Here is a 23,057-nt window from a genome sequence, read left to right as displayed (position 1 = left end):
TGGGTCGGCTGTGGCGCCCTTATGGCGCTGGATATATGCCCCTACCAACCCAGCGCCCCCCTCAGTTCCTTCTTACCACCTGTGATGGTTGTTGGAACTGTGGAGCACAGCGTAGCTGATCTCCACTTCCCCAGCTCTTTACTCATCATTTCTCTAGCTAGTTTTGTTGTATAGTTGATAGTGGTTTCTAGTTGTAGTTAATAGTAAATTTTGTAGTTAGTGTATATAGCAGTTGGAGGAAAGGGGGTTTCTCTCATGCTAGGTCTCCGGGTTTCAAGCCCTGCTCGGCCTGTCTTAAGCCGATGCTTATGGGAGACCCCACGACTCCTGCCTGAAGTGCCTGGGGGAATCCCATCAAACAGATAAGTGCTGCATCTGTAAGGCATTCAAGCTGCTGACAAAAAAGGAGTGGGGCTTTCACTTGAAGCAACTCCTCATGGAAGAGTCACTTAGCCCGGTGCTCTTAGGCCCGAGCAGAGACCCAGCGCCGTCGGTTCAAAGCGCACCTCCGGCACCGGGACGACCTGGCACTGGCAAAGACTCTCGGCACCGGACGTCTCCGGCCCAGCAGCCAGCGTGACACCGCTCGCTATCTCCGGGGTTTAAGAAGCAGCACAAGCAACTTGCTGCTCCTGCCCAGTCGCAGGCATCGCCTGTGGCCGCCTTGGAGCAACGCCCCGGACCAGACTGCCCCGCGAAGACTCCAACTCCAGCACCATCGATTCCGGTGCCGTTGATTCTCTATAGCCCACGACTTAATCGCACTCACTGAGTCGGGACTGTCGCAGCCTCCGGCACCACTGGTGCAGTCTGTCCCATCGATAGGGAAGCCTGCTGTCATGCGCCCTCCATTGCAGACTGGGATGTTTTGGCACCGCTCCAGATTGTGGTCCCGATCTAGATCTAGATCTCTCTCCCGGTACCGATATGATCGTCGGTCGCGGTACCGATCCAGGTCTCGGCGCCCATCTCCATCCCTACAGCGCGGTCCAATGATGCGGGATAGTGCAACACAGCACAACTGGTTGGCCCTACCTTGGCATTCCCGCCCTAACTCGAGGTCATTCCAGGCAGAGAGTGGCTAACTCCGTCCATGACCAGGACTAATGATTCCCAGCGCTGTCCTCCTCTTTGTTGACGAGGCAGTTGTGGGCATGACCTTCTCTGGCCCACCACTTATAGACTTCCGTGCGCACCAAGACTTGCTGCGTAGGGTGACACAAAACATGAACCTCCAGGTGGAGGAGGTGGTGGAGGTTGAGGATCCGGATGGTGGATATCTTGTCTGCCAATCCCCCCACATGCATAGCCTTGCCGTTCATCCGGACCATCCAGGCTAATGCCAATACGATCTGGCAGTCCCCGGCGTCTATCCCTCCCACTTCCAAGGGGGTTGAGAGGGAAATACTTAGTTCCCTCCTGAGACTATGAATACTTGTACATTCACCCCCCACCGTGCTCCCCTGTTGTACAGTCAGTCAATGAGAGGGAAAGGCACAGTCAACAAGTGCCTGCCCCTAAATCCAAGGACGCTACGCGCCCGGATTTATTCGGGCTCAAGATATATTCAACTGGCGGCCTACAACTTCGGGTGGCTAATCAACAGGCTCTCTTGAGCCGTTATAATTAAACACTTGGAACTGAATGGGGAAGTTCAAGGAACTGGTTCCTCAAGAGTCCAGAGAGGAGTTTGGGGCCTTGCTAGAGGAGGGCAAGAAAATAGCCAGGACCTCCTTGCAGGCTTCGATAGATGGGGAAGACACGGTGGCAAGGACTCTAGCCTCCAGTGTAGCTATGCACTGCATCTTGTGGTTGCAGGTGTCCGGTCTTCTGTTGGAGCTGCAGCAAACAATTCAGGACCTACCCTTCGATGGCCAGGGGTTATTCTTGGACAAAACTGACTCTAAACTTCAGAGTCCAAAGGATAACCGGGCCATCATGCTCTCACTGGGCATGCATACCCCAGTGATGCAGTATAAGCCCTTCTGGCCCCAACCGCAACGCACCTACCGTAACCCTCGGTCCTGACAGGACTTCTCCAGAAAAGGTGGCAGGGGTGCTAGGAGGAGGTCTGGTGCTCAGAAGGACCAGAGTCAGGCCCCTCCCAAACCATCAGTGGGACCCAAGCAAAACTTTTGAAGGCGCACCCAAGTGCGGAGCACCAGTCTCCTTACAAGATCCTTTCCCACCTTTCTCCAGCCGCCTCTCCTATTTCCTCCCTGCGTGGTCCCACATAACATCAGACCGCTGGGTCCTGTGCATGGTGGAAAGTGGATACCATCTGCAATTTGTTTCATTCCCTCCCCGTCCCTCTTCAGGGACTGCTCTCACAAGCAATTCCTTCTGCAGGAGGTTCAGTTGCTCCTGGCTCTTGGAGCGATAGAAGAGGTTCCAAGAGAACTGAGGGGCAGGGGGTTTTACTCCCGTTACTTCCTAATCCCCAAGACAAAGAGGGGCTACAGCCCATTCTGGACCTGCGTGGACTCAAAAAATTCATGATAAAATTGAAGTTCTGCATGGTTTCCCTGGGGACCATTATTCCTTCTCTGGATTCTGGAGACTGGTACTCTGCCCTCGACATGAAGGACGCGTACTTCCACATAGCGATTTACTTGCCACAAAGATGTTTCCTCCACTTTGTGGTCAACCAGCAGCACTTCCAATTTACTGTACTTCCCTTCAGCACCAAGGGTCTTTACGAAGTGCATGGCCATTGTAGCTGCCTCACTCTGTTGACATTGGATCCAAGTGTTTCCGTACCTTGACGACTGGCTCATTCGGGGTCACTCCGAGCTCCAGGTGCAATCTCATGTTCGATTCACTATGAGCCTGTTCAGACAGCTGGGCCTGCTGCTCAATGCCGAAAAGTCCTCTTTGCAGCTGACCCAAAGAATAGACTTCATTGGAGCAGTCCTGGATTCAATCTCGCCCGTGCATGCCTCCCACATGTCCGCTTCCAGGCCATGGCAGTCATTGTCCACAGCCTCCAGAGCTTCCTGACCTCCACAGCTCGCACATGTCTCAGTCTACTGGGGCACATGGCATCATGCACCTTCGTGACCAGACATGCCCGACTATGCCTCTGTCCACTCCAGGCCTGGTTCACATCAGTGTACCATCCAGGCCGACATGATTTGGACACAGTGCTCACGGTACTGTTGGAGGTCTTATCCTCCCTGGCTTGGTGGCTGAACCTCAACTTAGTATGCGGGGAGTGCCATTCCATGCACCACAGTCCTCCCTGATCCTGACCACGGACGCGTCATCTCTGGGCTGGGGTGCTCACCTTATGAACCTTCATACACAGGGCCTTTGGTCCTCTCGAGAGAGAGCCCTGCACATCAACATGTGGGAACTTAGAGCATTTCGCCTGGCATGTCAGGTTTTCCATAAGCGCCTTCAGGGCTGTTGTGTCGCAGTCCTCACGGACAACACAACGGCCATGTTTTACATCAACAAGCAAGGGGGAGCGCGATCGTCCCCCCTCTGTCAGGAGACCATCAAACTGTGGGAATTCTGCATAGCCCACTCGATCGACCTGGTAGCATCATTTCTCTCAGGATACCAGAACACCTTGGCAGATCGCCTCAGCAGATCCGTGGTCAATTCGCCTGGACGTTATCTGTTCTGTTTTCCAGAAGTGGGGATTTCCCCATGTTGACCTCTTTGCCTCTCGCAAGAATCGGAAGGGCCAGGTGTTCTGCTCTCTCCAGGGATGCTCCCCGAGCTCACTATTGGACGCCTTCCTGATACCGTGGAAAGATCATCTGTTTTATGCCTTTCCTCCATTCCCATTAGTCCACAAGGTCCTTCTCAAATTGCAAAGGGACAAGGCCCACTTAATACTAATTGCCCCGGCGTGGCCCAGGCAGCACTGGTTCACCACACTCCTCGACCTGTTGGTGACCACACCAATTCCTCCCCCATTGTGGCTGGACCGGATCACTCAGGAGCACAGCTGACTGTCACCTGGACCTGCAGTCCCTCCATCTCACAGCATGGATGCTGCATGGCTAACTCATTCTGAGCTGCGTTGCTCCCACTTGGTGCAGTGTGTTCTCTTGGGTAGCAGAAAGCCCTCTACGAGGTCCACATATCTGGCCAAGTGGAAGTGTTTCTCCTGCTGGTGTGCCCTGAACAATCCTGGATTTTCTTCTGTCGCTGAAACAGCAAGGTCTAGCTGTTTCGCTGCTAGATGTACTCTGATGGATGATTTTGGCCTTCCATCCCTGTGAAAAGGGGCACTCAGTTTTTCAATCCCATAGTCAACAGATTCCTCAAGGGATTGAAACATCTGTATCCACAAATTTGGCATCTGGCCCCTACTTGGGACCTCAACCTGGTCCTGTCCAGACTCATGGATGCTCCATTTGAGCTAATGGCAACCTGCTTGCTTGTGTACCTTTCATGGAAAACGGATTTCCTCGTCGCTATCACCTCGGCGAGACATGTATCGGAGCTGAGAGCTCTCGCATTGGAACCACCCTATACAGTGTTCCACATGGACAAGGAAGGTACAGCTGTGACCACACCCGGCCTTCCTTCCTACGATGGTGTCTGCCTTCCATGCCAACCAAGACATCTTCCTTCTGGTCTTTTATCCAAAGCTGCATGCTTCTCGACGGGAACAACAGCTGTACTCCCTAGATGTTTGCAGAGCCTTCGCCTTTTACATCAAGTGAACAAAACCTTTCAGAAAGACGACCCAGCTGTTTGTGGTGGTGGCAGACCGGATGAAGGGTCTTCCAGTCTCCATGCAGCGTATCTAGTCCTGGATTACATCATGCATCCGGGTGTGCTATGACTTGGCAGGTACCCCAACTACGCACCTTACTGCCCACTCAACTCGGGCTCAAGCTTCGTCCTCCGCCTTCCTGGCTCATGTGACCATACAGAATATCTATAGGGCAGCAATTTGGTCATCAGTACATACCTTTGCTTCCCACTATGCGATAGTGCAGCAGTCCAGGGGTGATGCTGCATTTAGTTCAGCAGTCCTGCACTCCGTGACATCTCTCTCCGACCCCGCCGCCTAGGTGGGGCTTGGGAGTCACCTAATTGGAATCGATATGAGCAAGCACTCGAAGAAGAAAAGAAATATTGGTAGGATCTAATACTGCTAACCCTGTATGTGCAGAACTTGTAATTGAAGTCAAGAGTTGCGTGCACCCTGGGCTTTCAGGATCTGGCCCTGGATCAGAGTTGGGAAGCAATGAGCATAACAAGATCCAGTCGATGGAAGTTAAAGTTAAATAAATTGAACCTTTTAAAATAAAATGTTTCTTAGCAGTCAGGATAATCTAAATATTGGAACATTTTATCAAAGGAGATGGTGGACTCATCATTGAGGCCACTAAAATGGGATTAGATACATTTGTAAAAGAGATGCTTTAGTCCATCTTCGGGTTGTGTGCTCATGATGGAGCCTTCTGGCCTTGGGATCTGCAAAATCCTCCTGTTCATCACCTTCCTTCATGGGCCTGGAAGTGAATAGGATTGTACATATTGCCCTCCACGTGGTCATAACATCTGTAGCTCTACATTCAGATGATGATAAACAAGCCTCATGGTTCAGGGCTTCAGGGGTCCACAAGGAATTTTTATTCTCAATACAATGGCCAGATGTATTCTGTTTTTTGTTTTGTTTTCTTTAATCTTGCTCTGTGGCATCAGAGATTGGCCATAGCTGAAGATAAGGTACCATGTGCGGTGGACCAGTTCTTTGAAGTGGTACAGTGAATCCTTTTCTTAGATGATTGATTAGTGAGTCTTGCTCTCATGCTCAGGGTCAAAGCTCCATAGCTGGAGTTTGGGAAGAAATTTTCTCCAGGTCAGACTGGCAGATGCCTTGGTGGTTTTTTTCATCTTCCTTTACAGTGTGGGGAATTGCCTGCTAGGATCATCAGGCATATCTCACCAAGCCAATTCTCTGCCTTTGCAAGGCCATGGGCACTGATGGCACTTTGGTCTTGTGTTCCCTGCCTGTGGCACAGGCCATTCTTTTGAGGCCTGAAATGCTTTAGTTCAGTGTTTCCCAAACTTGGGATACCGCTTGTGTAGGGAAAGCCCCTGGCGGGCCGGGCCGGTTTGTTTACCTGACGCATTTGCAGGTCCGGGTGATCGCGGCTCCCTCTGGCCGTGGTTCGCTGCTCCAGGCCAATTGGGGCTGCTGGAAGCGGTGGCCAGTATGTCCCTTGGCCCACATCGCTTCCCGCAGATCCCATTGGTCTGGAGCGGCGAACCACAGCCAGTGGGAGCCGCAATCGGACGGGGCAGGTAAACAAACCGGCCCGGCCTGCCAGGGGCTTTCCCTGCACAAGCGGCGTTCCAAGTTTGGGAAACACGGCTTTAGTTTAACTAAAATAATTGGGCTCAATATACAAGTATGGGGTAAAATGTAGTGGCCTGTGATAGACAAAAGGTCAGAGTAGGTGATGTTATGGTTCCTTCTGGTTTTAGGGCTTATAGTTTCATAAAGTTTATTTAAACGAATGTCTTCATAGTTTACCCATGTCATCAAAACATCATAAAATGCTGAAAGATGAGTGGATTTGTAAGCATACTATGTTTGAAAGGTTCCCCCAGTAAATGCTTTATTTAAGAGCAAACTATTTGCCAAATTAAATAAACTGCTTTTTCTGGGGAAATCTTTGTGGGGGCAGAAATCAAAAAATATAGTGAGCTCAATTTTAATATTTTTTTTTGTACATTTCCCATATGCCAAAATAGCCAAACTGATGTAAATAATTTTCCCTTCTCCAGCTAAAAATGTGCCTGAACTATTGCTTGTTTTCATGATTCACTGATGTTTTTGCAAATGCTTACTGAGAGCTGGTTGGCTAAGAATTTGTTTTCTTGAGCACAGTTCAAAAATTAAGCATCTGCTTTCCTTCCTCTCCAGAAAAATCGCTGTTTATATGTATTTGGTGGACAGAGATCGAAGACTTATTTGAATGATTTCTTCAGCTATGATGTTGACAGTGATCATGTGGATATCATATCAGATGGCACCAAGAAAGATTCAGGGATGGGTAAGAGCTTTACTGTGTAACTTTGGGCTTGTCTACATCAGAAAGTTGCAGCGCTGGTGAGGGAGTTACAGCGCTGCAACTTAGGAGGTGTACACATCTGCAGGGCACCACCAGCGCTGCAACTCCCTGTTTGCAGCGCTGGCCGTACTCCCGTTTTGTCTCGGGTGTAGAGGATCCAGCGCTGGTGATCCAGCGCTGGTAATCAAGTATAGTCACTTACCAGCGCTTTTCTTGACCTCCGTGGAATAAGCAGGTATCCCAGCATACCTGAGGAAGCCTCTGGTAATCAAGCTGGTCTCCTTCCCCGGCTTGCTCTCGCGTTCCCCGAACCCCGAGCAAGCAGGTCTCCTTCCCTGAGGTTTGCTGGGTGGTTCCGGGAAGGCGAGAGCAAACCGGGGAAGGAGACCAGCTTCGCCGCGGTTTGCTCTCGCGTTCCGCGAACCCCCCTGCAAACCGCAGGGAAGGAGACCTGCTTGCTCGGGGGTTCGGCGAACGCGAGAGCAAACCGGGGAAGGAGACCAGCTTCGCCGCGGTTTGCTCTCGCGTTCCGCGAACCCCCCTGCAAACCGCAGGGAAGGAGACCTGCTTGTTCGGGGAACGCGAGAGCAAACCGCGGCGAAGCTGGTCTCCTTCCCCGGTTTGCTCTCGCGTTCGCCGAACCCCCGAGCAAGCAGGTCTCCTTCCCTGCGGTTTGCAGGGGGGTTCGCGGAACGCGAGAGCAAACCGCGGCGAAGCTGGTCTCCTTCCCCGGTTTGCTCTCGCGTTCGCCGAACCCCCGAGCAAGCAGGTCTCCTTCCCTGCGGTTTGCAGGGGGGTTCGCGGAACGCGAGAGCAAACCGCGGCGAAGCTGGTCTCCTTCCCCGGTTTGCTCTCGCGTTCGCCGAACCCCCGAGCAAGCAGGTCTCCTTCCCTGCGGTTTGCAGGGGGGTTCGCGGAACGCGAGAGCAAACCGCTGCGAAGCTGGTCTCCTTCCCCCGTTTGCTCTCGCCTTCCCCAAAACCCCTTGAAGCCGCCCAACAGCGCTGCAGTGTGGCCACATCTAACACCACTTGCAGCGCTGGTTGCTGTAAGTGTGGCCACTCTGCAGCGCTGGCCCTATACAGCTGTACTAATACAGCTGTAACAACCAGCGCTGCAAAATTTTAGATGTAGACATGGCCTTTGTCTTGTTGGTATAAATGAAAGACTTAAGGTATATTGCAGAAGATAAGACCTCAGTGACAGAGGATAGAGGCTGTAGTCCTGTTAGATCACAATGGCTTGTTTACAATAATGGTATCCAACTAGAGCTTGCCCACTCTTGCCCACTCTGTACCTCTTAGTTAAATAAATGGCTAACTTAATTCTCCAGTTCTGTGAATTTGACATCTTCACCAGTACTATTTTTAAGGCCTACAAGTAAATCACAGTTTGTTAGGTTTTACCATTCACCACAGTCTTTTTGACCTTCTAGCTATGTGACTTATATTGTTTCCCTCATTCTTGCAAATGATCAATGCTCATCGCCTTGCAGCCTATAAAAATGGAATCTTAGCAAAATATTTGCTAAAATATTGGTTTCATGATTGGTCCCAATCTCTGGCAAATACTGAAAACAAAAGAAGTTCTACATATAGTTTGTTCCATAAACCAGTGTAGTGTAATACCCCCTTATTTTTACAGCGTCTTTCATACAAGGAATGTTCCAAAACAGTGAAGCGTCTCTGTTCCAGCTCTTTATTTGAGGGATATATAAAGTCAGCCAAGATGAGAAATGAGCTGTAGAATTGATGAAGCAGAGATATAGGGAAAGTATTCCAGATGGCACAAGCCGCTTGATAGTAGCCAGCTTCTGTAATAGGACAGAGAAATTTTATGCTAAATGAAATGAAGGGACTAAAGGAGTAGAGGAGAACAGGTTTGTGAGTTAGGCTTGGTCAAGTCCGTGTAGAATTTTCTGAGGAGAATGAACAGTTTTGATCTGATCCCTAGAACAAATGGGAAGCAAGTGGAATTGTGTGAGAATCAGTGGGTGATTTGATGCACTTTTTCTCTGTTGAAAGGCAAGTAGCAGGTATTTTGCAGTGTGGAGAAACGAGCTGAAGGGGAGCCATAGAGGGGGGGGGGGGAAATTGCAATTGTGTAGGCAAAAGGAAATTAAGGCCTAGATCAGGATTTCATCAGAGGTGCAACTGAAGCAGTGACTTACACATAAAGTGGCACTCCACACTCAAAGCATTTACTGCCCATTGATGTTAATGGAAAGACTCCTTTTGGCCTCAGTGAACTTTGCATTGGGCCCATTCTGCCTTATTAGGAATTTTTAGTAAGACTTCATATGTAAGTCTTGCCTTAGTTTTTTTTCTTCCTTCCCTTGAAGAAATCCTGCAGTACAAGTTGGTTTGAATGGATCATGTGGCTTGTAACCATCTCTGTATTATGATCTATCAAGAATCATTTTGGTTCTAAAACCTTGTCAAGAATACCATGTTGACAGGTGCTTTCAGAGATTATTAGAGAGAGAAGGTGGGTGAGGTAATGTCTTTATTATTATTATTTTTTATTTTTATTTTAATATTTTGAACCAACTTTGTGTGTGAGAGAAGCTTACACAGAGTTCTGCTTCAGAAAAAGACCCAAAGAAGTTAGTTCAGTAAAAGATATTACATCACTCTGTCTCTAATATCCTGGGACCAAAACAGCTACAACAACACTACATGCAAGAATGATTATAACAGAATCAGAAACACTGTAATCATTTTTCATCTTCTCGCTCTGACACTTACTTTCCTCTCTAGGGTAGAGTTACAAAATTGCTGATGTACATTTCCCTTTTTATGAAAGGGAGAAATTTTCTGTATGTGCACAAACTGTGTTAAAGTATGTAAACAGCAGTTTTGTCTTCCTTGCCAAGTAAAGGAAGGGCCATAACTCCCCAGAACTAGTGCCTGTTATTTAATTGTGAAATTCCCTGTCACATTCAGCCCTCAGCAGGGAAGCTAACAGTTGTTTTGGGGTGTGCCATTACATTTCTGTGAGAATATTATGTATATTTGTAAGAGTTGCTCATTTATGCAAGTGGCTAATTTTGCCTTCTGTTTGTTTGGGAAACAAATCACTTATGTTTAAACACACAGCTTCCACCTCTTATTTTGATCACTTTTTTTTTTAAGGCAAGTTTATTGGTTATTTCAATCATACTCTGAAATTGCTCTTTGCTCTTTTAGTTTGCTCACTTGGGTTAATTTCGTTGTCTAAAGATTGAATAAATCTCAAACAAAGGATAAAAGTTCGTGATACTTTTCCTGCAAAGTGATTTTTTTTTTACTCTTCACTGTCTTCCTGTGGGAGATCCAGATTGCATTCCATTCACAATCTTATTTAAATGCCCTCTCTGTGCTTGGCGCTGCAGTAGGACACGCCCCCCCCCCCCCCCAAAAAAAAAGACCTTGCCCACAGTTTAAAGGAAAGAATATCCTTTACTAGTCTGCTAGCACTTGATTATTGAAGGGAACTGCAGTTTTGAAAATCTAAATGACAAACATTTTAGAGTGTGTGTGTGGGGGGGCGGGGGGCTGGCTTTTTAATGAACACCTGTGATGAGTTCAGATTTTAGAAACCAGACTTGTCTTATGACTAGTGAGCACAATGAGCCACATTTCTCTGGCCAAGTATATTAATTGCACGTTTCAGTTAGTCAGACAAATGAGAACATAATAATTAGCCCTCTTCGCCCCTCCCTCCAGCCCCTTTTAATGTTGAATAGCAGACTGTGACTAAATGACTCATTAGAAATCATTTATGAATAGATTTCCAGTTTGCTGTCCTCATGTCTGAGAAAGTAAATAAACTGAACATTTCCCTTGTTTGTGAAAGGAAATGTTAGAATTATTTGCTTTTAACAAGAACAGAAGAAAGGCCTTTTATATTTGAAACCACAAATGCTGTCAAAGAATTATTTTGGTCAAAGAAAGCAAGTCTGGATTGGAACCCTTTTGAGAATGTTTAGTAATAAGGCACTGGTTTAGTAAAAATAATTCTGTGACAGGCCACTATAATATAAACTTGATTCATCCCTTTAAATGCGGTTAAGGATGCTTGTTTTACATGTTAGTATCTTTAATGCATTGTACTTCATTTTGTTCCTGGTTTTCAGTTGTAGGATTAGATCCCAGAGTCTTACAATTCAGTTATATTTTTAGTCCAATGTACATCTAATGCCTTTTCAGCTTGGGAGAGCACCATAACCCTGATAGGTGCTCTGTAACAGTCTTTCTCCCCGAGGACTCAAAAGTCCAGGGACAGTTGGCTCAAATTATATCTTATAGACCAGCCTGTGGGATACTATTAACCCTGAGGAGATTGCCAACAGCCAGACTGGAGCTGAAAAATCTTTGACCAGTGCTCCCTTGAGCAGACACCATACTCTGGGCCTCGGAGAGAAGAAGTCATCAAAGAAGATGCCAATAACATTGCAACCTCAACACCAACTATCTCGTCATGGGCAGCCTCAGCAATGGCATGAGTTACCTCATCTCTGAACCTGACCGTGCTGGTGTCCTCACACCAAAGGGCAGCATCAAGAGGCAAGACCAGATGGAGCATAAACATGGCTCCAAGCGCCACATGGAACCACCTCTCAAGGAGGACTTTAATGCCATTCTTCCAAAGACACAGCTTCCAAACTCCTTACATCTCCAAAATTGGAGGAGGCAAGCTGGTTGGCTGGTGAGGCGCAAGGGGCTTTTGGTCTGGTGCCAATCTCACTGCTGACACCTGCACCAATAGCTGAGTCTGTCGAGGGTCATACCTCAAGGAAGAACTGGAGACATGCTCCGCACCAAAACAGCTGCTGGCCTCAGGGGAACACCACTCTGTCCCTACCATTTGAGGAAGAATACACCTCATCACTCTCTGTGACCTATTTGTTCTTGCTGGCATCAAGTAGGGATTCCTATCCCTTACTGTTGGAGGACTCCCATTCCAAGCAAGATATTAATGGCACTGGGCTGGCCAACTTCAACCTAGCCAGTACCCCATAGCATGCTCCCTTAGCCATACTGGGGACTATCCATCCTATATGTACTGGAACAAATCCTCCTGCTGTTCCGCAGTCAAGAGGAAGAGATTCTGCTCCCCAGCAGCATCAATAGGGAGGCCACCGACTCAAACAATGAAGGGACAGCAACAAATCCAGCCCCAGCTGAAGGAATTGTCATAGTCACCACGTGAAGCAGTGGCCCTGGCACAGGTGGTCAACTCGAAGGCTTTCCAGGAACTCCTCTCACAGACCACAGAGCCCCTGCCATTGAAACCACAGTAGTCCAGGTGAGGTCTTGTAAACTCTTTGATATAGTGAGCTCTGCGAACTCAGCCAGGATCTCCCTTCTACTCAACAAGGGCTTAATCAAGCTAGTGAAGGGACTGTGAAAGACCCTGGATACTCTGGCCTTTGCATCTAAGCAAGTAGGGAAAATAGATACCCTGCTGCCACCAAAGCACTTCTGTCACTTTGGTGCATGCCCGGATCCTGGGTTTCTGATGGCATTGGCAATCCAAGAGAAGTTCACTTCAAGAAGGCATCTCAAAGCAAAAGAATCCAAACAAGTAAAGTATATTCCTCCACTTCATTGTAGCTCTGTGTTGCAAGCTACCAGGCTGTTCATACAATGTAACTTTCTCACCTAGAAGAGAGTAAGTCCCTTCCTGTCCAAAATCCCACAGGACAACAGGGAGGAACTGAAGGGGATCATAAGAGGACCAAATGGGGGCCAGGACAGCTCTGTAAGTGGCTAAGAACACATTAAATAAGACACTAATTTTTCATGGCAGCTAGTATCAGGCATCCCAGAAGAGGATCTTCTCTTTGAAGGGGTGTAGCTCTATATCAATATGCCTTATGCCTGAAGAGCTTCCATCTCTAGATGAAGTGCTCCATTTGCTGAAAGGCTTGAAGGCCATGTTACGATCGTGTGTGTGTGTAATATAGGCTCTCATGGAAAGTACTGTAATTGTCAATCTCAGCAGAAGATCTAGTCCTACTCCCAGAGCAGACAGCCAGAGTACCCGCCAAGAAAAAGATCCCACTACTGCAGGAGACACCCATTGTTGTCCTCAATCATTCCCCCTGCAGCATCACAGAGGCAGAACGTTTGACAGGGACATGGAGCTCTGATGTTGCATCAGAAGCTTGCTATTGCCTTGCCCCTTTCCACTGGGCTTGGTCTACTCCTTACAACAGAAAATGGATGTTGGACATCATTTCCCATGGCTGCCATTGGCTTCATTTCCACACTTACTCCCTATCCTAGCTGCTTCCCTAGCCCTCTTCAGGGTCCCTTCTCATGAGAGCCTATTGCAGACAGTGGCCCCATTGCTGCATCTGAGAGGCGTAGAACTGGTACCTCAGGTGTACAGGGGAGTAGATTTCTACTCCTAATATTTCCTTCTCCTGAAGAAGAGAGAGTCTTCCTCCTCTCCTAGACCTGAGGAGAATGAACAAATACATATGCCATCTGAGATTCAGAATGATAAAGCTTGCCTCCACCATTCCTTTTCAGCAGACTTAAAACTGGTTCATAGTTCTCAGCTTGTAGGACACATACTTACAAGTTGCCATCCACTGACCCACAGAAAGTACTTGAGATTCACTCTGCAGCCAAATGACTATCAGTACAAGGTACTTCCCTTCAGACACTTCGTTGGCCCGAGAGTTTTTGCAAAATGTGCCTGGTGGTAGTGGTTGTAATAACCTTAGTCCCAGATTTGGACCTTAGCGTCCAAAATATGGGGGTTAGCATGAAAACCTCCAAGCTTAGTTACCAGCTTGGACCTGGTACCTGCTGCCACCACCCAAAAAATTAGAGTGTTTTGGGGCACTCTGGTCCTCCTGAAAAACCTTCCCTGGGGACCCCAAGACCCAAATCCCTTGAGTCTCACAACAAAGGGAAATAATCCTTTTTCCCTTCCCCCCTCCAGGTGCTCCTGGAGAGATACACAGACACAAGCTCTGTGAAACTACACAGAGAGACTCCCCCTCTCTGTTCCCAATCCTGGAAACAAAAAAGTACTTTCCTATTCCCCCAGAGGGAATCCAAAGTCAGGCTAGCAATCCAACACACAAATCTCCCCTTGATTTCTTCCTCCCACCAATTCCCTGGTGAGTACAGACTCAATTTCCCTGAAGTAAAGAAAACTCCAACAGGTCTTAAAAGAAAGCTTTATATAAAAAGAAAGAAAAATAAGTACAAATGTTCTCTCTGTATTAAGATGATACAATACAGGGTCAATTGCTTAAAAGAATATTGAATAAACAGCCTTATTCAAAAAGAATACAAATCAAAGCACTCCAGCACTTATATTCATGCAAATACCAAAGAAAAGAAACCATATAACTTACTATCTGATCTCTTTGTCCTTACACTTAGAAACAGAAGATTAGAAAGTAGAACTACTTCTTCTTCGAGTGATTGCTCACATCCATTCCAGTTAGGTGTGCGCGCTGCGCGTGCACGTTCGTCGGAAACTTTTTACCCTAGCAACTCCAGTGGGCCGGCAGGTCGCCCCCTGGAGTGGCGCCGCCATGGCGCCCAATATATATCCCTGCCGGCCCACCCGCTCCTCAGTTCCTTCTTACCGCCGTGTCGGTCGTTGGAACTGTGGAGCGCGGCATAGCTGTCCTCCACGTCCCTAGCTCTCCTTGTTCTCTATCGTTATCTCTATTGTAGTTGTTAGTTAGATTGTTAAGTAGATAGTAGTAGTTAACTGATAAGTAGTTGTAAATAGTTTTTCGCCGGGGGCTTAGCCCTTCCCGGCACCCGGCACCGGGCTCATGCCTGGTTCGCCGGGCTTCAAGCAGTGTGCGGCCTGCAAGAAGCCGATGCCTACCAGCGATCCCCACGACGCGTGCCTGAAGTGCCTGGGGGAATCGCACAGATCCGACAAGTGCCGCATCTGCAAGGCTTTTAAGCCAAGGACTAAGAAGGAGAGGGATCAAAGGCTCCGGACTCTCCTTATGGAGGCAGCACTTGACCCGGCGGCTTCGCAGGCCGTGATGTCGGCGCCGGCACCGGATCGCACCGGCACCGAGAAGACTCCCCGGCACCGACCTTCTCCGGCACCGGGGGCAGAGCCTAGGCCGTCGAAGTCCATTACTCCGGCCAGGCAGACCCGAGTGGAGCGCCCGGCCTCAACATCGGCCGCGGCGCCGCCGGCACCGTCGACTCCGGGCCCGGCGGGTCCGTCGAGTCCGGTGCCGCCAAGCTCCCCCATGACATCTGGGGTCGAGATAGTGGTGCCATCCACACCAGAGACCTTCGCCTCGGCACGGGACCTTATAGCCATGACCGAGCCCACTCAGCTACCACCCCCGGTACCTCCGGTGCGGGTCGTGTCCAGAGGCAAGCCTATGATGTCGGCACCGTCTCGGGACTCACGGTCTCGATCCAGGTCCCGACGGCACGGTCGCTCCAGATCCCGCCGCCGCTCGCAGTCCCGGCACCGCTCCCCTCAGCGGTACCGGTCGCACTCGCGGCACCGGTCGACATCACGACGATCGTGGTCGGACTCCAGCCGCCGTTACCGGCACCGCGACTCCAGGAGCCGATCCAGACATTCGCCGCACCGGTCGACCTCCCGGCGCCGAGCTGGTGGCAGGTCCCGGTCCCGGTCGACCTCCCGGCACCGAACCGGTGGCAGGTCCCGGTCCCGGTCGACCTCCCGGCACCGAACCGGTGGCAGGTCCCGATCCCGGCACCGAAGCGGCGCTCGGTACCGGTCCAGATCCCGGCACCGTGACAGAACCCGGTCCTGATCCCGGCACCGATAGAACTCCCGGCACCGGTCCCCGGCACCGAGACGATCGCCCGTGCCGGCCCGCGCGGACCCTTACCATCCAGGGTCCGCCCCGCCATGGCCCTCTAGACAGCCGTCCGTGTCTTCATTAACGGACAGTGGCTACGCGCTCGGCACCGACCGGCAGGCGGCGCTCTTCAGTGAGCCTCCACAGCAGGACCAAGGCCCGCAGCAATGGGGTTTCTGGACACCCTGGGCATACCATCAGGCCCAGGGCCCCCAACAGCTCCCTGCTAGGCCGGTAACTGCGGAGCGCAGGGCACCTGAAGCCTCCTTGTCTCGCCCCCCTCCCTCCCCGGATGGGGAGGAAGGGTCCAAGCATCAGGACTCCGCTTTGGCTCCTGAGGCAGAGGCGAGGGCCGAGGGAGACCCCCCATTAGACACTCTCTTGCCGGGGGTCTCCTCATCCTCCTCCCCTGACGAAGCGGTGGCTGGGACCTCCTCCAACAGCCCCCCCCCCGCTGGACCTCAGGGCGCACCAGGACCTCCTCAGGCGAGTAGCCCAAAATCTGAGTCTGCAAGCTGAGGAGGTCTCGGAGGTAGAGGACCCTATTGTGACCATCCTCTCGGCAGACGCTCCCACCAGGGTCGCCCTGCCGTTCATACGGACCATCCAGGCCAACGCCAACACCATCTGGCAGTCTCCGGCCTCCATTCCTCCCACTGCGAAGGGCGTCGAGAGGAAGTACATGGCTCCTTCTAAGGGCTACGAGTACCTCCATGTACACCCGACTCCGTGTTCCCTCGTGGTCCAGTCCATCAACGATAAAGAGCGTCACGGCCAGGAGGCTCCGGCCCCCAAATCCAGGGAGGCCAGGCGGATGGATCTCCTCGGCCGTAAGGTGTACTCGGCTGGGGCGCTGCAGCTCAGGGTCTCCAACCAGCAGGCCCTGTTAAGCAGATACGCATTCAACTCCTGGGTGGCAGCGGATAAATTCAAGGAGCTGCTGCCACAAGATGCTCGTCAGGAGTTTACGGCCATCTTAGAGGAAGGCAAGAAGGTCGCACGCACGTCCTTGCAAGCCTCTTTGGACGCTGCGGATTCGGCTGCCCGTACCCTCGCGTCGGGTGTAACTATGCGTCGCCTCTCCTGGCTGCAGGTTTCCGGCCTTCCGCCGGAGCTCCAGCATACTATTCAGGACCTTCCTTTCGAAGGCCAAGGATTATTCTCAGACAAGACAGATCCCAGACTCAAGAGTCTGAAAGATAACCGAGTTATCATGCGGTCACTAGGGATGCACACACCAGTGACGCAACGTAGACCCTTCCGGCCGCAGCAACAACAACAGCGCAGGCCGTATTCCCAGTTCCGCCAGCGGCAGGACCTTAACAGGCGCCGCGGCAGGAACGGAAGGCGCAGGCACTCGGGGAACCAAGGGGGGCAAAACCAAGGCTCCTCTAAGCCCCCGCCTGGACCCAAGCCTTCATTTTGAAGGTGCGCCCGAGGGCGCAGTAACAGTTTCCCCAATGGATCCTTTCCCCCCGTTTTCCAACCGCCTTTCGTTTTTCCTCCCGGCGTGGTCCCTAATAACATCAGACCGCTGGGTCTTACGCACGGTGCAGTCGGGATACCGCCTGCAGTTTGTTTCATTTCCTCCTCCCCGCCCCCCTTCCTCGTCCCTCTTCAGGGACCCCTCTCACGAGCAATTCCTTCGGCAGGAGGTGCAGACGCTCCTCGGCAAAGGAGCTATAGAGGCGGTGCCGGAGAACGAGAAAGGCAAGGGGTTTTATTCCCGCTACTTTCTGATCCCCAAGGCCAAGGGAGGCCTCAGGCCTATCCTCGACCTGCGAGAGCTCAACAAGTACCTGGTGAAGTTGAAGTTCCGCATGGTTTCCTTGGGGACCATTATCCCATCCCTGGATCCGGGAGACTGGTACGCCGCCCTCGACATGCAGGACGCGTATTTTCACATTGCTATCTGGCCACCCCACAGGCGCTTCCTTCGCTTCCGTGTGGGGTCTCTGCATTACCAATTTGCAGTCCTCCCATTTGGCTTGTCCACGGCCCCGAGAGTGTTTACGAAATGCATGGCAGTTGTTGTGGCGCAGCTTCGGCGCAGTCGTATCCACGTGTTCCCGTATCTGGACGATTGGTTGATTCGAGGCACGTCGCACCAACAAGTCTGCAGCCATGTCCGTGTGATCACCGACATGTTCGCCGCTCTGGGCCTCTTGGTGAACACAGACAAGTCCACCCTGGCCCCCACACAAAGGGTGGAATTCATCGGGGCCGTCCTGGACGCCACTGTGGGCAGGGCCTTGCTGCCATTGCAGCGGTTCCAGGCCTTGTCGGCCATCGTGCAACGGCTACAGACAGCCCCCTTGACGTCAGTGAGGACGTGTCTAACCCTGCTAGGCCACATGGCGGCCTGTACTTTCGTGACCAATTACGCTCGGCTCCGCATGAGGCCACTCCAGCTGTGGCTCATCGGTCATTACAGGCCGACAAGACAGCCACTAGATATGTTAATCACGATCCCCCAGGGGGTCTTAGATTCTCTCGGCTGGGGGCTGGACCAGTCAGTGTTGTGTGCGGGTCTCCCCTTCCACCCATCTCAGCCCTCGGTGTCCCTAACAACAGATGCCTCAGATCTCGGCTGGGGGGCCCACGCAGGGACCCTGAGGACGCAGGGCCTGTGGTCCCAGGAGGAGGTGGGGCTACACATCAACATGCGGGAGTTGAGAGCGATCCGTCTTGCTTGTCAAACGTTCTGTCATCAGCTCCAGGGTCGTTGTGTCGCGGTGTTCACCGACAACACGACGACCATGTATTATATCAACAAGCAGGGCGGCACCAGATCCTCCTCCCTGTGCCACGAGGCGATACGACTCTGGGACTTTTGTGTAGCCCACTCCATTCACCTCATGGCTTCCTTCCTCCCCGGAGTACGGAACACGCTGGCGGATCGATTGAGCAGATCCTTCCTGTCACACGAGTGGTCCCTCCGCCCAGACGTCGCCCTCTCCATCTTCCGGAGGTGGGGTTATCCCCGGGTGGACCTCTTCGCGTCCAAGGGGAACAGGAAGTGCCAAGCGTTCTGCTCCTTTCAGGGCAGGGAGCCCGGGTCGATAGCGGATGCCTTCCTCATCCAGTGGTCGACCCACCTGTACTATGCGTTTCCCCCATTCCCGTTGGTCCACAGGGTCCTTCTGAAGGTGCGCAGGGACAGGGCTCACGTGATCATGGTAGCCCCGGCATGGCCCAGACAGCACTGGTACCCCATGCTGCTGGACCTGACCATAGCCGACCCAGTTCCCCTGCCCCTTCATCCGGACCTGATTACCCAGGAGCACGGGACCCTCTGTCACCCGGACCTGCAGTCGCTGCACCTAGCGGCGTGGCTCCTGCGTGGCTGACTGGCTCTGAGCTGCGCTGTTCCACGCCGGTGAGGGAGGTGCTCTTGGGCAGCAGGAAGCCGTCCACAAGAGCGACATATTTGGCCAAATGGAAGCGCTTCTCCTATTGGTGCGTGGAGAGAAATCTCCGCCCTATGGAAGTTTCAGTAGCCGACATCTTAGACTACATTTGGTCCCTCAAAGGGCAAGGTCTGGCCATATCGTCGTTACGAGTCCACCTGGCAGCTATCTCCACCTTTCACCCGGGTGCGGATGGTCGCTCTGTTTTTTCCCACCCGACGGTGTCTAGATTCCTTAAGGGGCTGGAACGTTTATACCCTAACGTCCGTCCCCCTGCTCCAACCTGGGATCTTAACCTGGTGTTGTCCCGGCTCATGGGGCCCCCCTTTGAGCCGTTAGCTACTTGCTCCCTGCTTTACCTCTCTTGGAAGACGGCCTTTCTAGTAGCTATCACCTCAGCTAGACGGGTGTCGGAACTCCGGGCTCTTGTGGTAGACCCCCCATATACGGTCTTCCACAAGGACAAGGTGCAGCTGAGACCACACCCTGCTTTTCTCCCCAAGGTGGTCTCAGCCTTCCACGTCAACCAAGAGATATTCCTCCTGGTTTTTTTCCCGAAACCTCACTCCTCAGGCAGGGAGCAGCAGCTCCACTCGCTTGATGTCCGTAGGGCTCTCGCGTTTTACGTGGAGAGGACTAAGCCCTTCCGCAAATCCCCCCAGCTTTTCGTGGCAGTAGCGGACCGCATGAAAGGGCTTCCTATCTCCTCCCAGAGGTTATCCTCTTGGGTAACGTCCTGCATCAGGACCTGCTATGACTTGGCCCACGTCCCTACGGGCCGTGTGACTGCGCATTCTACCAGGGCGCAGGCGTCGTCGCTGGCTTTCCTTGCCCGTGTGCCCATCCAGGAAATCTGTCGGGCAGCGACCTGGTCATCGGTCCACACCTTTGCTTCCCACTACGCCCTGGTCCAGCAGTCTAGAGAGGATGCGGCCTTCGGATCTGCTGTGCTCCATGCCGCGACTTCTCGCTCCGACCCCACCGCCTAGGTATGGCTTGGGATTCACCTAACTGGAATGGATGTGAGCAATCACTCGAAGAAGAAAAGACGGTTACTCACCTTTGTAACTGTTGTTCTTCGAGATGTGTTGCTCACATCCATTCCACACCCGCCCTCCTTCCCCACTGTCGGAGTCGCCGGCAAGAAGGAACTGAGGAGCGGGTGGGCCGGCAGGGATATATATTGGGCGCCATGGCGGCTCCACTCCAGGGGGCGACCTGCCGGCCCACTGGAGTTGCTAGGGTAAAAAGTTTCCGACGAACGTGCACGCGCGGCGCGCACACCTAACTGGAATGGATGTGAGCAACACATCTCGAAGAACAACAGTTACAAAGGTGAGTAACCGTCTTTTCTCCAAAACTCAGAGAAAGCAGGCAGCCAGAAAAACAAAGACTCAGACACACACTTCCCTCCACCCAGAGTTGAAAAAATCCGGTTTCCTGATTGGTCCTCTGGTCAGGTGCTTCAGGTGAAAGAGACATTAACCCTTAGCTATCTGTTTATGACACGCCCCCCAAATTGCAGACAGTGGGGAAGCTCACTGGCGGCGATTTCCTTCTAGAACTTGAAAATAAACAGATTAATACAACACATAGGCCTTTACATATACTTCTAAGTATATAACTAACAGACTTTTACATTTCAAGAACACTTTTTAACTACTGAATTCTGGGAAACTCTCACGGGAGAGTGCATCAGCTACTTTGTTAGAAGCTCCTGTGATGTGTTGAATTTTAAAATCAAAATATTGGAGAGCTAAACTCCAACGAAGAAGTTTCTTGTTGTTCCCCTTGGCAGTATGAAGCCACTTTAGTGCAGCATGGTCAGTTTGTAGTTGGAACCGCCATCCCCAAACATATGGGCGTAGCTTTTCCAGGGCGTACACAATGGCATAGCATTCCTTTTCACTGACTGACCAGTGACTTTCCCTCTCAGACAGTTTCTTGCTGAGAAACACGACAGGATGGAAGTTGTGATCTGTTGCTTCCTGCATGAGCACTGCTCCTATACCACGCTCAGATGCATCTGTGGTTACTAGGAATGGCTTGTCAAAATCCGGGGCCCTGAGCACAGGGTCCGACATGAGCGTTGCCTTAAGTTGGGTAAAGGCCTTTTGACACTCATCAGTCCACTTAACTGCATTTGGCTGGGTCTTTTTGGTCAGGTCGGTCAGTGGGGCAGCGATTTGGCTGTAGTGTGGTACAAATCGCCTGTAGTATCCGGCCAAGCCTAAGAAGGATTGGACCTGCTTCTTTGACTGTGGGACAGGCCACTTTTGGATAGCATCCACCTTGGCCTGTAGGGGGTTTATGGTTCCTCGACCCACCTGGTGCCCCAGGTAAGTCACTCTGTTTTGGCCTATTTGACACTTTTTGGCCTTAACAGTTAGTCCTGCCTGCCTGATGCGCTCAAAGACCTTTTCCAGGTGTAGTAGGTGTTCGGGCCAGGAGTCTGAAAAAATGGCCACATCATCGAGGTAGGCAACTGCAAATTCTCCCAGTCCAGCTAGTAGACCATCTACCAGCCTCTGGAAGGTGGCGGGTGCATTTCGAAGGCCGAAAGGAAGGACATTGAATTCATACACCCCCGCATGGGTGACGAATGCTGACCTCTCCTTGGCAGGTTCATCTAGCGGTACTTGCCAGTACCCCTTGGTTAAGTCTATTGTAGAGATGAACTGGGCACGTCCCAACTTTTCCAATAGCTCATCGGTACGTGGCATTGGATAGTTGTCCGGACGAGTTACCGCATTTAGCTTATGGTAGTCCACGCAAAAGCGTATTTCCCCATCTGGTTTGGGTACCAGAACCACTGGAGATGCCCATGCACTGGTAGATGAGCGGATTATACCCATCTGTAGCATGTTCTGGATCTCCCGTTCTATAGCAGCTTGGGCATGAGGAGACACTCGGTAGGGTGGGGTTCTGATTGGGTGAGCATTACCTGTATCAATGGAGTGGTATGCCCGTTCAGTCCGTCCTGGGGTGGCTGAGAACAATGGGGCGAAGCTAGTGCACAGCTCCTTGATTTGCTGCCGCTGCAGACGTTCCAGAGTGGTTGAGAGGTTCACCTCTTCCACGCCACCGTCTTCCGGACATACTTGGCAACGTTCTTGCCCATCCCCTCCCAGTGGAAGGACTTCCCCAACCGGTCCTTGGTTCTGTTCACCCCAGCATGGCCACTGGGATGATCATGGGCTAAGCTTAAGAGCTTCCCCCGGTACTTAGTTGGAACCACCAACTGTTTTTGCGGCTGCCATTCTTCCCGGTGTCCACCAGAAAGAGTCTCCTTGTATAAAAGTCCTTGGTCTATAACAAACCGGGATCGATTAGAAGAGCTGAGAGGCGGTGGGGTGCTCCGTGCCGCCGCCCAAGCTTTCTGAAGGCTGTCATCCGCTTCCTGCTCAGTCTGGAACTGTTCCCTTGAGTCTGGGGTCACCAGTTCTTCCTCAGACTGTGGACTTGGGCTTGGTCCCTCTGGAAGCGATGTAGGTGATGGGGTTGTTTCCGTTGCTGGTGAACCGCGCTCCGCTGGTGCACCTGAGGGTATTTCAGGCTCTGGCTGAGCCTTTTGGGTATGGCTGTCTGTTGCTTCTGCCAGTTTTGGCTCGCTGGCGCCCTCTGGCGTTGAGTTTGAAGATGTAGTTGCACTTGCTGGTGCTGGTTGCTGTTCCAGTTCCGGGCCTGGGACTGGAGATGCTGTGGCTGTTTCAGTGGTAGGCATGGAATCCGGGTCCACTACCTCTGTCTGGGTCTCTGGTAACACAGACGGGGCCT

The 23,057-nt window shown here is 51.6% G+C and overlaps 1 protein-coding gene across 2 annotated transcripts in view; it reads left to right on the top strand.

Moving 5' to 3' along the window:
- MKLN1 (muskelin 1) overlaps positions 1-23,057 on the top strand; it is a 193,461-nt gene that overhangs the window by 136,202 nt on the left and 34,202 nt on the right. For both annotated transcript variants that reach the window (XM_050936877.1, XM_050936878.1), the window contains one exon: positions 6,902-7,031. In XM_050936877.1, coding sequence (XP_050792834.1) covers positions 6,902-7,031 — 130 coding nt within the window. The remainder of the gene's footprint in view (positions 1-6,901; positions 7,032-23,057) is intronic.

Source organism: Gopherus flavomarginatus, chromosome 1 (assembly GCF_025201925.1).
Source record: "Gopherus flavomarginatus isolate rGopFla2 chromosome 1, rGopFla2.mat.asm, whole genome shotgun sequence".
In the NCBI taxonomy this organism is placed as follows: domain Eukaryota; kingdom Metazoa; phylum Chordata; order Testudines; family Testudinidae; genus Gopherus; species Gopherus flavomarginatus.
Note: the sequence above shows the minus strand (reverse complement) of the source record. Positions and strands in the feature narration are given on the sequence as shown.